The sequence below is a fragment of the Drosophila nasuta genome, chromosome 2R, assembly GCF_023558535.2.
Source record: "Drosophila nasuta strain 15112-1781.00 chromosome 2R, ASM2355853v1, whole genome shotgun sequence".
NCBI lineage: Eukaryota > Metazoa > Arthropoda > Insecta > Diptera > Drosophilidae > Drosophila > Drosophila nasuta.
The window spans coordinates 177,503-195,140 of NC_083456.1; the positions used below are offsets into that span (position 1 = coordinate 177,503).

The 17,638-nt window shown below is 41.5% G+C and overlaps 1 protein-coding gene across 1 annotated transcript; it reads left to right on the forward strand.

The window, feature by feature from the left end:
- Positions 1-1,781: 1,781 nt before the first annotated feature.
- Positions 1,782-16,758, forward strand: LOC132787293 (histone-lysine N-methyltransferase SETMAR-like). The gene is made up of 5 exons (XM_060794236.1): positions 1,782-2,338; positions 14,660-14,768; positions 16,347-16,473; positions 16,536-16,655; positions 16,726-16,758. Exons 1-4 carry the CDS (start codon positions 1,977-1,979, stop codon positions 16,592-16,594), a joined length of 657 nt encoding a protein of 218 aa, XP_060650219.1. The 5' UTR covers positions 1,782-1,976; the 3' UTR covers positions 16,595-16,655; positions 16,726-16,758.
- The last annotated feature ends 880 nt before the right edge of the window (positions 16,759-17,638 follow it).

A 17,638-nucleotide genomic window follows, 5' to 3' on the forward strand; every position in this document is an offset into this window, starting at 1 on the left:
AATTCAGCTTCGTGGCGACAAGTTTCTGAAGATTTGACCGGCTCGAAACAAATTTTACTTTGTTTCACTAAACTTGATGTATTTTGCGTATGTTTTTTGTCGTCATGTGCACTCTTATTTGGTCAATTTTACAGTTAATACTGCATTTGCAGTATTTGAAATAAGCCTTGTTAATGTCTGAATTATGTCGGCTAATCCAATCTTTAAAATCGGGCTGCAGTAGTAAACAGTCCCGAAACTTTTGCTTATACATTTTTTTTGCATTTTTAACTTAATAATACAAATTTTGAAATTGTGTGTTCAGTACCGAAACAGAGAGTGCAAGTAAACCGTGAATAGAGTTTTTCGATTAATTTTTTACCAAACTGTCGATGGTATGGTAGCCGCGAAAAGTTGCCACCTGTTTCATATTTTACAGCTACTAATAAATTTAAATTGGAGCGCGAAAGCAACTATTTTAGAAAAATAAAGAATTTATATTAGATTTAAAAAAAAGGACAGATTTCCGGATGAAAAATCTAAAAAAAAAGACAGATTTCAGGTATGCGGATGATTTTCAATTTTTTTCGGATGAAACGTTAAAAACAGGACAGATCTGTCCGGAAAAAGGACAAATTGGAATCACTGATTAGTATGGCTTATCAAGTCTACACGCTTGGATTCGTTTTCTTGATTGCATTCTACATATTAACTATAGAATTATTCTTAAAAAATGGCATATTCGCAGTGCGGGAACAGCAGCTGTAGATGTTGAAAAAAGGGAAATACAAGATAATTTGGGAAAGAAAGTGGGCACGTTGCCCCAAGCCTGGTTCTGGTAATACCAATAACGACAACACAGCCAAAAGATTTTTCCAAGATCCAAAAAAGGGTGGCAAAATTACCGGAGTAAGCTATGTACTATATTAATTCATTGATTCAGCGTAATCTTCCGCACCTTTGCATGTGGATATGAAATTGATGCAGAAGCCTTTAAGCATTATGCATTGCAACCCACAATAATATTTGTGGACTTGTATCCATGGTTTTACGTGCCTATCCATAAAACATTTTGCCCTTCCGATAGGTATGATGTCAGAAGAAGCTCTTGAGGCCGGAAATAAAGATTTGCGAAAATATCGTTTACATCTCACTTGAAAAAACACTATGGATGACTTGGCCAATACACTTTTTATTTCATCGGATCCATTTATTACCATGCCATAAAAAAGCTCAGTTTCCCCTTCCAAAGGCAATGAAATAGTAGACAATGATTTATCTGCCTTATTTTAAATAAAGATGTAGAGGAAGACTTATCTAATGATTCATTAGCAGATACAGATTAGAGCAGTTAAATATTAAAAACGAAAAAAAAAAAAAAATTTAGCCAAAGTTTTTTGTATATTAATTTTGATTTGTAGTTTGAATCTCTACAAAAAAAATTATCCGTACAAAAATTTCATCATTATTGCAGAAGATATAAATCGCCACCAAATCAGCTGTTTCTCCCACTGTGCAGTGCCGACTTACACTTTTTCTAAAGCGGTCATCTTCAACAAGCCTCCTCTGTGCGATTTTGATTCAAATAGAAACTCTGCGCCACCACGACATTTTGGTCCTTCGAGCCGGATAATCACCATCATCATCACAGTCTACTATAAGGACCAAACCGTTTTTTTCTTTCCTCGCGCCTTACCCACGGTATTCCGCCCTTTACGTTCCGCCATTTTTTTTTTTGCATGGTGAAAATGTGTAATATTTGGAAATTCTCTTTTTTTTATATATATGTATGTACATATACATATAAGGTTGGCAAAAAAGTCTTGCGGTATTTCCGATAGGTGTCTTTGCAAGCGCGTAGTTCTAGTTCTATTCTTCGCATCGGTTCATGCTATACCTTTTTGGAAAGGTCTTTTCACGCGCTATCACGTGTTTGTTTTTGTTGTTTTTTTTGAGTCGTTCGTGAGTTATAGCTTCGAGAAGCTATAGATTATAGCATGGAGAAAAATAAAGAGAAAATACCACATATTTTACAGTACTACTACGATAAAGGCAAAAATGCAATTCATGCTGCCAATAAAATTTGTGCAGTTTATGGACCCGATACAGTTTCCATTTCCACCGCACGACGATGGTTTCAAAGTTTGCGTTCTGGTGCAGAGGTGGTCGAAGATGAGCCACCGTCCGGAAGGCCTGTCGTCAAAAATTGCGATAAATTAGCTGAATTGATCAAAAGAGATAGGCATAGTAGCATCGGCCAAGATCTGGGCATGAGTCATCAAACCGTTATAAACCATTTGAAGAAACTTGGATTCACAAAAAAGTTCGATGTATGGGTGCCACACGACTTGACTTATATGTATGTATGTATATGAACACATGTATGTCACATTAATCGCTGTGCTTGTAACATACACACACACACTTTCAATTTTTTCTTGCTCGCATGCGCACCGATTTTGCATCAGCTCATGCTCTCAAAAATACACATATACGTGCACTTCGCCTGCTCAAACGTTTGGCAGCGGTAGTCTCACTCGACATACCACCCTATCCTTTTTTCAAGTCATATACAATAGAATCCGGTTAAACGACTTCGCTAAGTGTCCGTCCGGTTATTGCGAAGAAAATTCGATGTCTTGGTTGGTCCCCATACAAATTTATATGAAAGAGCCTCCGCTTAGTATGTCCGCTTTTAGCGACTGTTGGCGCATTTGATAGTTATTAATTAAGAGCATGAAGTACCAATGGAATTGTTAGAATTAGGGCGAAGCGAGAGCGCTATAAAGCTTTCGTTTGTTGCTCTCTGAGCGAATTCGCCTCGCTTCGCCACTCTAGTTAAGTTAGGCTTAATGTAACTTAGCATAGAATTATAAACACAGTTGAAATTGAGAACTTATCAGCGCGTCATCATTTACTCCGTTTTCGTTTTCGTCGTCTACAACAACAATTAGGTCCAGTCTTTGTGTTCGCGAATAAAGCGGAATTATAATTGCAAAAACTCTTGTGATTTTTCATGGCGCCCCCGGGTGGACTCTAATTGTTGTTGAACGCGAGTGATTGAAAAAAGAGAAAACAAAAACAAAACAAATTCGCGCCGGTCGTTTTTAAAATATAATAAACATAAACAAACAATTGACTTTGTGCCAGTGCTGTGATCCACTTGTGTTTGTGTCATCGGTGGAATTTTCTGCATCATCGCTGGAGGATACCCTGCACCTGCAGAAAACACACAGAGGAAAGTGGCTGGGATCATTAAAGATCGCCAATTCCAGGTACTGTGCGAAAAATTGAAAGTAAATAACTGAATTGGTTGCCAAGTTGCAAGATTCTAGTGACGCTTTCAATTCTTGGCACATACGTAATAGTAGAGCATTTGGTTTTAAATTTTATATGTTTAATTTAAAAAGTGAACCGCTTAGGCAGAATATTGTTTTTGTTTTCTAAGTGAAAGTGACTAGGGGAAATTCTTATTTCCATTGCATCGAACTTCTTCTCTTAGTTCGTTGCAATTTTCGCTTTCGTCGCCCCCTTTGTCACCAGATTCGTAGCCGCTGTAAGCTGTGTGCTGTTGCTAAGCGCACATACGTATATACATACATATATACCCGCAAGCCAACACTGCACCGGTGCATATCGGCTCCGTGTTGTTGTTGCTTGCATTTTCGTTTTCATTTCGCGCGCTTAGAAACAGGGCACATACACACATACATACGCTAGCAAGCCAGCATCTGCACAGTGCATTGCGCTCTGTAGTCTGTGTTGTTGCTTGCACTTTTCGTTGTCGCGCGCTTTGCAGCGCTTAGAACTCGCTCCCCTACATTCGTTGGTTGAGCATATCAGTGCGATATCTCGTTTGCTCCCTCGAATTGTGTACTCCCCTATTATTGTCCGAGAAAGCTTAGTGGTTAGCTGAGGACAATTTAAAAATAATAATAATAAAAAAAAAAAATTAAATAAAAAAAAAAAAAAATAGTTCAAAATAATAATTAAAAAAAAATAAATTTTTTTTTTTGTTTTTAATTTTCTTTTTCGTTGTTGTTGGAAGCAACAAGATTTATTTTGTATTTTATTTTTATATTTTTTTGTCGTCTCCTCTAATAACCTAAATAAAAAATGAATTCGAAAGAAACTCTTGAAGGCTCTAAAAAGAAACTTGCTATTTGCGTGAAGAGCATTTGCAGAGTTAATAATCAAATTCTCGATGACACGATCGGTCGAGATTTGACAGAGCTAGAGTGCAGGCTTGAGATGTTGTCGTCGCATATTGAGAATGCTCTCAAATATCAAAGCAGAATTGAGACATTTGACGAATATGACGATTACCGGTGCGAGTTAGAAGAGATTTGCATTACTGCAAAGGCAAGGCTGAAGGCGATGGTGAAATCGTTGACCGATACTTCATCCGCCAATATATCGATTCAGCCGATTGCCGCTCCTCGTACCCGTCTGCCTAAACTCTCATTGCCAAAGTTCAGCGGAAAGTATTCCGAATTTAAAAATTTCATAAGCTTGTTTGAGACTCTTGTTGACAATGACCATTCAATTCCGCGCATTGAGAAATTCAATCATCTCATTTCTTGTCTCTCTGGTGAGGCTCTTGGAACGGTGAGAGCGTTTCAAGTCACCGAGGACAACTATGAGAAAGCAATGGCGAGTTTGAAAAGAGTATATGACAATGATTGTCTGATATTTAATGAAAATATCACTGCTCTTTTCAATTTGCCAAAGATTTCGCAGCCCTCCGCTTCAGCGTTGCGAAACTTGATTGACACTGTCTCTGCGATATACGGATCTTTGTTGTCGATAGGTGATGATAAGAAGATTGCAAATGCAATCCTTATTCACCTGGTCATGCACAAAGTTGATGCAATGACAAAGAAGAAGTGGGATGAGCAGCTAGATTACACGAAAATTCCATTATGGAGTGAGTGTGAAACTGTGCTTAATCGTCGATATCAGCACTTGTCAGCTGAGAATTCGACAAAGTCCGATAGTCAAGCCGTTTCCACTAAACAGCTTAATAAAAGCTCGTTTTCGTATACGACGCTCAAAGATAAGATTGATCAAAAGACCCAAATATGCGAATATTGCAATTCCGAAGAGCATTCCATCGTGAGTTGCTCGATGTTTGCTGCCTTGGCAGTTAAACAGAGATTCGACTACGCGAAAACAACTGCATTATGCATAAATTGTCTTCGGAAGGGTCACACTGTCGCCAAATTTAAGGGAAAAAAGTGTCGTGTGTGCAGCCGTTCACATCATACGTTGCTGCACATATATTCTGCGACTACAAATAGTAGAGCGTTACCACCCCCGAGTCTCTCCGCTGTTGAGCCTGATCGTCCATTCACTTCACATGCGATCCATGCGACCGTGTCGGATAAAGTGATCCTGGCCACAGCAGTCATCAAAATAAAGACGAATTCAGGCGATTTCGTCTTAGCCCGAGCTTTGCTGGACTCTGGGTCACAAATTAATTTTGTGACTGAGGAACTAGCTCAGCGGCTGCATTTGCGTAGAGAAGACTCGTGCATCAGCTTGCTTGGCATTGGTGAATCCAATTCTCAAGTTAAGAAAAAGATACACACTGTGGTGAAGTCGCGAGTTGGCTGCAATGAATACGCGATCGATTTATGGATCCTCAAATCGATCTCAGGTTATCAGCCAGATCACACTGTAAATGTCATACATCAGACTCGTTGAGATTATTCAGATTAAATACTGTAACATATGGCACTGCGCCAGCGCCATTTTTGGCCATACGGTGTTTGATCCAGCTGAGCGAGATTGCGAAATCCTCGCACCCCATGGCAGCTGAGGTTATCAGGCAAGACTTCTACGTTGACGATATGTTGACTGGTGCCGCATGCGTCGAGGACCTGAAGACAATTAAGTCTGAAGTGTCGCAGATACTGCTAGGAGCAGGTTTTCAACTTGCGAAGTGGTTCTCGAATGCTCCTGGGTTCTCCGCATCAGACAGTACACCAAAGCCGATAACGATCTCCGAGACTGACGCAACCAAGACTCTAGGTGTGATTTGGTTGCCAAATGAAGACGTGTTCCAATTCCGAATCGACGATTCATTCATGGGTCTTAAAGCGAAAAAACGGAACATTCTCTCGGTGACATCGCGGTTATTCGATCCGCTTGGGCTATTGAGTCCCTTAATTATAAAAGCAAAGATACTGCTTCAAGAGCTCTGGCTTCAAAAGTTGGAGTGGGACGAATCCATACCATTGAGTTTGGATACATCGTGGCAGTAATTGAAGTTAAATTTGACACAATTGCAAAACATAAAAGTGCCACGATATTTGTTCACAGAGCCTACGTCACCGATAGAGATACATGGCTTCGCCGACGCCTCAATAAGAGCGTATGGGGCGTGTATTTACGTTCGTACGCAAACTGCGGAAGGTTGTAAAGTATCATTACTAACCTCAAAATCAAAAGTAGCTCCCCTCAAGACTAAGACTCTTCCTAGACTTGAGTTGTGTGCAGCTCACCTTCTTGCAGAACTCTGCCACCGCATCCGAAGGCTGATCCGATCTCCAATTGAACGGACGCTTCTTTGGTCAGATTCGGAAGTCACTCTTCATTGGATCCGGTCACATCCTTCCACTCTCGCGACATTCGTGTCGAATCGAGTGGCCGAGATTCAAGAGTGGTCAGAGAGCGTGGAATGGCGTCATGTTCCAACTAAGCAGAACCCCGCAGACATTATATCGAGAGGTTGCGATGTGACTGAACTGTGCGCGTCAATGTGGTTTAGTGGTCCGTCATTCTTGATGGAACCACACGACGCATGGCCAGTTAACCACCTCGTCTCTGAAGAGACGCGCAATTTGGAAGTGCGCAAAACAGCTGTTGGACTGACAGCTATAGTGGTAAAGTCAGATCTAGTGGACTCGATCGAAAGTTTTTCGTCGCACACAAGTCTGTTGAGAGTGTTCGCTTATGTGTTCCGCTTCATTCGAAGATGCAAAGACAAAACAGTTCAATTTGAACTGGTTCCAACGGCATCTGAAAGAAGCATTCAGTAAAATAATACAAGTAATGCAGGATTTCGAATTCAGAGACGATATAGAAAGGGTTCGTAAGAGTACACGTGTGAGCTCGAGTCTACAACGACTCAATCCTTTCATACATGAGTTTGAAGGATCTTGGTGTTCGTTTTCGTTGTTGCGAGTCGGGGGGCGACTGGTAAATGCTCCTATTTCGTATGATGCTAATTTTCCACTCCTCTTGTCGAAGCGCTCACAATTTGCTCGCAGCTATGTGAGGTACCTTCACTTGACCAACTGTCACGCTGGTCCAAGAGCGCTCGTGAGCATTCTCAGAGAACGACTTTGGTTAGTCAATGCTCAAGAGCTTTGTCGTCAGACAGTACGATCATGCATCCGTTGCTTTAAATGCAAACCTCGGCTGCTTACGCAAATAATGGGAAATTTGCCTGCTGATCGACTCCGAGCGCTCCGCCCATTTTCAATTTGTGGCGTAGATTTTTGTGGCCCGGTTGAGAAAACCTATAGGATTTGCGGAAAGCCGCCGTACAAGTCGTACATAGCTTTGTTCGTCTGTTTTGCGTCAAAAGCGGTTCACTTAGAAATTGTATCCGATTTGTCATCTAATGCATTTCTAATGGCTTTCGAAAGGTTTGTTGGTCGAAGAGGATGCCCGAGCCGAGTCCATTGCGACAACGCGACGAATTTCGTCGGAGCAAGTCGCCATCTGGAGGAGCTAAGGAGACGAGTCGAGGCCGAGGAGAACGCAGTTCGCGACTTCGCATTAAGAAGCGGATGCGAATTTGCGTTCATACCGCCGAGGGCTCCTCACTTCGGAGGGCTATGGGAGGCAGGTGTGAAGTCTGCAAAGCACCTACTCCTACGGACGGTGGGCAACGCCCTGCTCACGGCCGAGGAGCTGCAGACAGTGGTCGTGGCGGTCGAGGCGGTGCTCAACTCCCGCCCGCTAGGAGCCGTAAGCAACGACCCCAACGACGGCGAGGCACTAACCCCAGGGCATCTACTGGTGGCACCGGCAGCATCGCGGACCCCGGACCAGGAGGGTCTGAGTTGCTTAAGGCGATGGCAAGCTGTCTCGTCGCTCAAGCGAGCGTTTTGGCAGCGATGGTCCCGGGAGTATGTGCTGGGCCTGCAGGCACGGGCCAAGTGGGACCGGTTGCAGCCAAATCTGCGAATCGGAGAGCTCGTCGTCGTCGCAGAGGACAATCAGCCGCCGATGCAGTGGATGGTGGGGCGAGTCGTGGCGGTATACCCAGGAGCGGACGGGGCGGTGCGCGTCGCAGACGTGCGAACCAGCACAGGAGGGCTGTTTAAACGGCCAATACACAAATTGGCGCCTCTGCCAATCGTATGAAGGCTCAGCCGTTCATCGGGGCCGGTGTTGGCGCATTTGATAGTTATTAATTAAGAGCATGAAGTACCAATGGAATTGTTAGAATTAGGGCGAAGTGAGAGCGCAATAAAGCTTTCGTTTGTTGCTCTCTGAGCGAATTCGCCTCGCTTCGCCACTCTAGTTAAGTTAGGCTTAATGTAACTTAGCATAGAATTATAAACACAGTTGAAATTGAGAACTTATCAGCGCGTCATCATTTACTCCGTTTTCGTTTTCATCGTCTACAACAACAATTAGGTCCAGTCTTTGTGTTCGCGAATAAAGCGGAATTATAATTGCAAAAACTCTTGTGATTTTTCAGCGACAAACCGCTTATACCAACGAAATTTTTCAGAATTCAACTGGATATTGTGACGTAAAAAAAATACAGCGAAATAATGCCAACCAATTTAACAATCAAACGACGCAATTAGAAATGTATGTATTAGACATCTGCATGAGTGGCAAAAAAAATCACATTCAAATGCACAATGCTCAAAATGAGTTGAGTGAATTTGAAAGCAAAGCCAAACTGAAGTGAGTGAGTTGACTCGCTTACGTACGACTCAGTCGCACAAAGAATAGAGAAAGAGAAACGAATTGAATGAAGTGAGAACTCAGAATACTGAGACACTGAATTCGAACGATTCAAGTTGCAACTGTAATAAATGGAAACCTAAGCAATTGAAATGCGTTTTTACATTCATGGTTTCTTATTTAACTTATTTCTAAAACATCAAGGCTATTAACTAATTTATACTTAAATTCATGGTTTTCTCTTAAAGTAATTTCTAAATTAACAATTACACATTAATTCAAATATAAATTCATAGTTTTTTCTTGAACTTATGTCTAAATTAACCATATATGCAAAAACATTATTTTGTTAATATTTTCTGAGTTAGTGGCTATTTGAGTACGCTTCTCGGTAATTAAATTTCTTGCGTTTGAGAATGTTCGTTCCGAAGCCGCGCTGCTCGCTGCAGGCCTCGGAAAATGAATGGACCGAATTTGCATGCAACAACTCGAATTCCTCGAATAGTAGTGCCAAATTTGTCATTTCCCTTTTCGCTTCATTCGTTCTCTTTCATTTCGTTCAACGTCCCAAGCTATGAAGCAAAATGCGAACTCATACTGATACAATGTCGTTTCATTTCTTGCATTCCACTCATTCAATTCCATTCCATTCGAATGTATTCAATGAGACGTATGTTGTGAGTGGTCTCATGCAGATGTCTAGTATGTATTTATCAGTGATCGGCACCCTTGCTTGTGTGCATAGCGGCGACACGAAGGCCCTTACACTCTCACTACCATGATACAATTATACAAGGTAGTGCCGTCGTACGCTTTTTCGTTCGGCTACAGAGTGTTATCGCTCAGTGCGCTCGTGCTTGTTGAAGCGAAAGGTTGTATGCGGACGATTTTTTCACTAAATATTAACCCTTGTGCAAGACAAAAATGTCAGATTGCAATTATATTATATATAAATATGAACTTTATGATAGAATTAAGAACCTGAACTAAATAATTGGTAATCAAAAACCAAAACAACGATTACTATCCCATTCCAAACTATTAAAAATTAAATTATAAAAAACATTTCAACTGTTTTTAATATAGTGGAACAATTAAACCCTATGCGCCATTGAAGGGTTAATCACAAAGCTCTACTGTCGATTCTTTCGCACTCACTAGGCGCAGTCGTTTCACTCGCACTTATGTACGGTGTCGATTACGGACAGCTTTTTGACGACGGGACTACCTTGTATAATTGTATCATGCTCACTACCATGATACAACTATACAAGGTAGTGCCGTCGGAAAAAGCTTCCGTCAGTACGCATTCGTATTTCGACGCAAGAGGTTGTCTGCGGACGAATTTTTTCTGCAATTAACCCTTGCGCTAAATGACATTTTGCAATGTATGCCGTAGATACGGATAGAATTCAAACATTTCGAGAATTAGAGAATTCTCATATATATTGTTAATATTATTCATAAACAACTTACATTTTAGAAATATGTCAAAAAGACATTAATATTAGCTTCAAATTATGTAAATATTAATATCATCGTCTAAGGGTTAATGCGCATTTCATTCTCGTCTCGCTCACACTGCTGTGCTGAGACTCTTTCACACGCACTCATTGTTATGTTTAAAGTCGGACAGCTTTTTCCGACGGGACTACCTTGTATAATTGTATCATGCTCACTACTCTTTGTCAGTTTTAGCCGTCGCTGCTGCTGGAGAAAAACAGTCGAAGTGCAATGCGATGTTAGCGAGTAGCTTACAAAAATTGGCCTATACTATTTTTAGTATTTTTGTGGTAAATTATTTTAGTATATTTTTTAAAATTAATACCTCAATAATTAGATTTGTTTTCAAAATTTAGTTTGAATCTTTCTTACTTGATTATGACTTCTATAATCGCGACGATGACTCTGGTGTTTACCCTCCCCTTTCTCTCTTCTTTTGATAGATCATGGAATTAAATATGAAGCCCTGCTAACTCTTCTTTCTTATATAAAATGATTTTGCACTGTTAACTAACTTGGTTCTGCTAACACTGCATATGCGCCGTTAACTCATTTGACTCAGCTGCTAGCTCCCTGTTTTCTGCTAGCACTGATCATGTGCTGTTAGCTCTTTTGGCTTTGTTCCTCTACCAGACATCGGACTGGCTACCGTTGGGATGTTTTAATTTATAGCTGCACTGGAGGGAAGGTGTCCAAGAAGGGGATAACTGTGCTTGTTTTAGCCAATATGAGTGGTAATCTTAAAAAACATTTATTGGTTATTGGAAAATCAAAGCGACCTAGATGCTTTAAAAATGTTCAGTCTTTGTCTGTTGACGACTATAGTAATCTCTGGGCATGGATGACATCTACAATTTTTATTAATTGGGTATGGGATTGGGATGCTGAAAAGAAGATATTGCTATTAGTTCATAATTGTCCAGCCCATCCCCAAATTAGTGACCTAACGAATATCACTATAGTATTAATTCTACCAAATACGACATCTGTATTACAACCAATCAAGGCATATTTCGAGTGATTGAATCTACTTTTCGGAAAAAATATCGTACTTAAAATAATCAGCAATATGGATGAAAACAAAGATAAAAAATCAGCTAAATTAGCGATTTCAAAGGAAGAACTGGAGGTTCTCATTGACAATGGTGTGGCGATTTGTGAGGAACAGAGAATTTTTATACCCGCTACCCATAGGGTAGAAGGGTATTATAGCTATGTGCCGGCAGGAAATGTATGTATACTTTGAAAATAATACCGCAATATTTTGCCTTTTTTAAAAATGTGTAGCGGGTATTTTACAGTCGAGCACACTTGACTGTAACTTTTTAACTTGTTATTTTTTAACTTTTTTATTTATTGAATCCTCTAATAATTTTGAGACTAACAATAAGTTTACGAATCTTAACATTTAACTTTAACTAACAGTGTGCTAAGACTGCATTCTGGTTGCGCGTCCCTAAAGGCGGTCACTGGATGGGTAAGTCATTGCGTCGAAAACGTGATTGGTGCAACAATAGCTTGGTAAAATACTTTTCCTTCTGTTCTGCGATAACTTCTTTGACTGGTAGAAGGTTTAAGTCGCGATGTATGTTTTCGTTGCGAACGTACCACGGTGATAGTTCTCAAGATCTTCGACTGAACTATGTCAATATTGCTATTGCTGGCATTCAAAGAATGAAGGTTGCTGGCTTTTAGCTTTAGGTGTGTTCTTTGGCTTCAATGTGAAGGCGCCATGTGAATTTTCTGTCGAGGTGTTCTTCTAGATATGTCGCTTCATTTGCTTGCAGGAGTAGAGTGTTGTTTAACGTTAGCGGGGGCCGTTTTGCCTGTTCACGGTGAATGTAACCTGCTTGCATTTTTGTTCGTTCACTTTAATTCTCCAATCTGACAGCCATTTTTTAACATCGACCATATGAAGAGCTATCTGCGCAGTTGCTTGCCTCGGGCATTTTGAGCGGCTGAGAATAACTGTATCAGCAAACGTAGATGTTGTTGCTTGTGTGCTTGTCAGGATGTCTGCAATCTAGAGGACCTATAGTGTTGGCCCTAGCACGCTACCTTGGGGAACTCTAGCTCCAACAGTGAAATCTTCAGATATAGCAGTGTTGCATCTCACAACAAATTTTCTGTCGTAAAGGTAAGACTCTAAAAGCTTGTGGGTGTTGTTGGGAAGCATTGTCTTGATCTTGTACATTAGACCTTCTAGTCAGACTCTATTAAATGCTTGAGAGACATCTAAACATATGGCAGTATAGTACTGTCGTTCTTCGAACGCGTTCCGAATTTCTGATGTTATCCGGTTGACCTGGTCAATTGTTCCGTGCTTTTCACGAAACCCAAATTGGTGTGACGGGATTCCTTCCTGGAGTCTTAGGTATGTGTTTATCCGAGTCAAAACGCATTTTTCAAAGAGTTTACATAGAGTTTATTATAATTTACTTTTTCCATCTCACTTAATAGTGGCCAAGTTTTGCGATGGCATTGAAAAGCTGGGTGATAGGGCAAACGGCGCAATATGGGAGCTCGATGATCATTTTGGGAGTTATGTGATTTGGTTGGAAGACATTTTTAAAGTGGTTGGCAAACGTGCTGGCTCTGTCTGCATCGCTGCGCGCCCAGCCACCTGTGCGATTTCTAATAGGCATCATGGTTTCTTTCGGTGAGCTCAGAGTTGGGTAAGCTCTCAATAGTGAGCGTTTTGTACTAGAAGTACACAATTGCTTTATGTAATGGCGGTGGTCATATGCTTCTTCTTGATGTAGAGCCTTAGTAAGTTCACGTGAGGCGTGACTTTGACATAAACTTTGCTTAGCAGATGGCGATATGTGGAATTGCCGCTCTCGACGTAAGCGTCGCTTTTCGAGGACGAGCTGCTCGATTTGTAGACTTGTCTTCTTTCGATTGCGTTGTGTATTTATGGTTTGAGGTGTTGAAACTCGAGCTGCAGAGACAAGTAGAGACTCCAGTGAATTAACAAAGCTGTCTACGTCGGCTTCGTTGTGGAGATTTGCTCAATGTGTCAGCTAATATACTTTCTATATGTTACTTAACCCAATTGGTGTTCTGTGAGGTCAATTTTAGTGATTGTTGCAATGTTCTATTAAATCGGTTAGTTTCTTTGGGTCTGCTGGCCAGTATGTTGGTGTGCCCGAAGAAACATAGTCAAGCTTGTTCTTGGCGTTGATAATTGCATTATAGAGCTGCTTTCCTTTTGGAGTCACGAGATGAGATCCCCAGTGTGTGTGCTTGGCATTGTAGTCACCTGCTGCTATAAAGTGGTCTCCTAGTGAGTTAAAGAACTGCATAAACTCATCTTCAGCTATAGTGAAGGAAGGGAGGGGCAGTATACGGCGGCTAGTGTAAGTTGGTTGTCAGTACTTAATTGTATATTTATAGATGTGGCCTGTAGGTAGTTTTTACCAAATTTGTTTTGACAGTGGTGGTTCCAGTCCCACCATGTGCTTTACCATCTGGATGATTTGTTCCGTAGAACGAATATCCTCGTAGTTGTATTTGTTTGTAAGGTGTGTTTCTGAAAGCAGCATTACGTCGATTTGATTGTCGAGTAGGAATTGAGCTAACTCAAGTTTATGTTGCGAAACGCCATTAGTGTTCCACGTAGATATCCGTAGGGAAGCCATTATTTGGATCGTTGTGAAACCAGCATTTGAATCCATAGATTTTGGTTTCGCATTAAATCTTGCATAGTTGTGTGCATAAATGACATACTATAAATTCCGTAAGGCTTTGTTGTAAGCTGCATATCATAGCTTCGAAGTTGCTTTTTGGCTGTTCCGGCGATTGATGCTGCTGAGCCGTGTTCGGTAATTGGTGTGCTGATTGCAGAAATTAACTTTTTGAGGCAGGTGTAGCCGATCCTGATTTTAAAGCGCTTGCGTATGTCACACTTTTGTCAGAGTTTATGGGTCCTAGTGACGATCTGCCTGCAGTCGAGAAGAAGACTTCAGGGTTTGATCTGGAGACTTTCAACGTTTTATTTTGGGTGCGGGAGTTAACATGCCCCTGTCTCCGGCCACATGGAATAACGCAGATCCGGCAACTCCAAGCCTAGTGCAACAAAAACAACATCACCAACATGCAACTCTGACGATAATACACTCATACATAGATTCTGATATACACTGATACATGCACACACGTACATACATAATAAATTGTCAGTCTTATTCTGTTCTCCACACAACACAGTTTTATTTGTAAGCTTCCTTCTAACATCTTCTAGAATTCCTCTACTCCCTCGGTCACTGGACTGTAACTGGCGCAGCCGAGCTTCGAACAAGGGATTGACCATGCCCACTACGCTTACCATTCTAATTTCCTTGAAGGCTGAGGTGAGTGAACAGGTAACGACGGTGTTTGTGGAAATTTTATTAGTGAATGGTGAAATAATAATAATACATACTCAAAAGAGAGAACAACTGTATAAAAAACATAATGACGTGCAAGTGTAAAAGGAGGTGACACACAAAAATAAGCATATAACACAAAAAAAAAAACAAACAAAATCAAATTCCAATTGCCACACAAGCGACCGTATACGTATGTCTAAATTAATTAAATCAATTAGATTGTTTTACTTGAATGAAGAAATGAACTAACATAACATTTGCAACAAAGCAATCCCGCAACTTATGGTTACGAGATCGTGTCATAGCGGCCACGCAAATCTGCTGTGGTTGCCGGTTGCCGGTGGTTGTCCTTGCTATGCAATGACATCCGGTCAAATGCTTATTCAGCTATTTGGCCAGTGTCGTATTCGGTCAGCGAACTCAGACCGTTTGTTTGTCATAACTACTCCCCCCTCGAGTTTAAGGCCGCCCTCGGCCGACCCTATCTCCGCAACGACGTCCCTCAGCCGCTTTGCAGACCTCCTCGCAGTGATGATGCGCCGACAGGTGAGGTCGACACAGATGAGCGAGCAACATACAGCCGACACGAAGAACGCCACATTGTAGATGCGATGCGTTCCGGCTGCTTCCTTGAATTTCTCGATCTCCTCCAGGTTTCGTTCATTTAATCGATGAAGGAACGGGAGTCTCAGAATATCTTGGCTGGCGGTGATATTCAAGATAGGGAAGTTGGCGATGCCAGGGACTCTACTCTGGGCGTTGTTGTGGTTGACGAATAGAGTCTCGTTGATTCTGGCTCTGTCGTTGAAGGTGATGAGGTGCGTGCCCAGCACTCTGATCTCGGTACCGTTGTCGACTTGAATCATTGCTGGATTATCGTTGACTATGATAATCCCCCTCGTCTGCCTCGGTGATCGCCTCCAGGTTGCTAGGCTGAATCTCGCAATGTGCCGTGCCCCCTGCGTGTATTTCCCTTGCGCATGAGGTCTCTGTCGCCAAGCGACAAAATGTGGCCCCCGGCGAGACGGTGGAGCTCTGGAGATTATGAGTTTCTCCATCACAATCGGCTATGACGTTGTCCGGCATTCTCAGAATGAAGTTTTTATGGGCGACAGGGTAAATAGTTATTTTTTTTACAGGAAAATTTGACTTTGGGAAATTTAATAATAAAGTGCAATGAGTTAGGGGACTGAAGAACTTTTACGGACGAGACAGACATAAGGTCACCTATCGGAGTGTTGGTGGGTTCCTCTAACCAAATAGATTTCAAGTCTGCGTGATCTAAAATGTTAGGACTTACTATGTTAGCTTTCGCAAGTGAAATAGCCAACATTAAATTTTGCAACTCCATCGACAACATTCTATTTCTAGCCAACAAAGTTTCATACAGGTGGCTTGTGTCGATTTGTGAATTTTGAGATACTTTTAAAATTTGGTTGACTGTGGAGGTTAGTTTATTAATTTGGTCCTGAACTCTAGTATTTATTTCTATTTGTCTATTGTTGGAATTTATCAGTTGCATCTCTGTGAACCTAGTCCTTTCTAAATCACCTGCATCAGGTATACCTGCCACAACCTTTAGTATGGACCCTAGGAAGTCTATGCTTCTCGCGACCCTGTGGTGCGTACCCAAGGCCTCTAGCAAGTCCTGCAGATGCACTGTATCTACGACCAGGAGCTTCTTCATGTGAGACTGTGGAAAAACGTCAATGAGCCTGTCTCTTCTACAACTCGTTCGTACTCCGACAGGTTCGCGGAATGTTTTACAAAAGCATACTCTTCCCAAACCAGGACTTGTCCATCTATGATGGGGATGTATTTGACGTGCGAGTAGTTGGTGATGTGCGCCGAAGCCAGCGACAAAGACAAGTATGATTTCAAACCTGTAGGGTGAAATGAGTTTATTTTTATTTTTACTTTGGCTATTTCTTTTCTGCAGAGAGGTTACCCAGCACCAAATGGAAGATTGAAGGAACTTATGCCAAGGTGGCTAAACACAAATGTGCCTAGTGGCTGATGAAACTATTACTGACTAATACTAACGTGCCTAGTGCTAAAAAAATATAAATGCCTAGTGGCTAAAAAATATAAATGCCTAGTGGCTAAAATTCCACCGCTCTTTCTTCGCACAACGGCGTCAGCTTGTTTCCCAGCCTTCTGTTGGACTTAATCAAAACTTTCTCGCCAACTTCAAAAGAATTGAAGAAGCGCCGGCTTCAGATCTTCAATAGTTCTTGACGGAATGGGCTGTACTACAGAGAACTTTGAGAATTTGTCAATGCAGGTGAGGAAATACTTTTTGTCAGTGGAAAAGATGTCTATGTGTAACATTTCTCCCGTGTGTGAAGGGACTGGCGTCTCACCTAGTTCTTGCTTCCTAGGGTGCCTGTCGTATTTGGCCCTGCGGCATACCTTACAATTCAACGTTATCTCGTTCGCGAGCTTTGTCATTTTTGGGAAGTAGTAGTCTGTTAAGACAGCTTGACATTCTCTTGTGCTGCCCTGTTGGCGCGATTATGTTCATCCGTCAAGATTTCCCTTCTCTCATTGACGTCGAAGATGTCAGCGACTATCTTCTTGCAATGCTGGAATTTCGTCGCTGGGAATGTTCTAACCAGTTCATCTTGAATCTGGGCGAGGGTGTGGAGGTCGCAATGGATCGCGTTAACCACCTTGGGGTTGACCGCAATTTTCATTTCCCTAATTAAGGATTCCCTGTCTACGAAATGAAGCGTATGCCGTGTTTTCTCTTTGAACTATATGGCTTTCCTTGTTAAAGGGTATCTTGCCTCCTCAATCACGATCTGATTTCTAAAGCAATTTATTGGCTTATCGGAGGTCTCAATGGTGTA

Excerpts from the sequence above, each read along its gene's own strand:
- LOC132787293 (XM_060794236.1), top strand. The coding sequence starts at position 1,977 with ATGGAGAAAAATAAAGAGAAAATACCACATATTTTACAGTACTACTAC. Across the intron at positions 14,769-16,346 it reads TAATTTCCTTGAAGGCTGAG|GTATACCTGCCACAACCTTT; the intron begins GTGAGTGAACAG and ends CACCTGCATCAG. Across the intron at positions 16,474-16,535 it reads ACGACCAGGAGCTTCTTCAT|GTTCGCGGAATGTTTTACAA; the intron begins GTGAGACTGTGG and ends GTACTCCGACAG.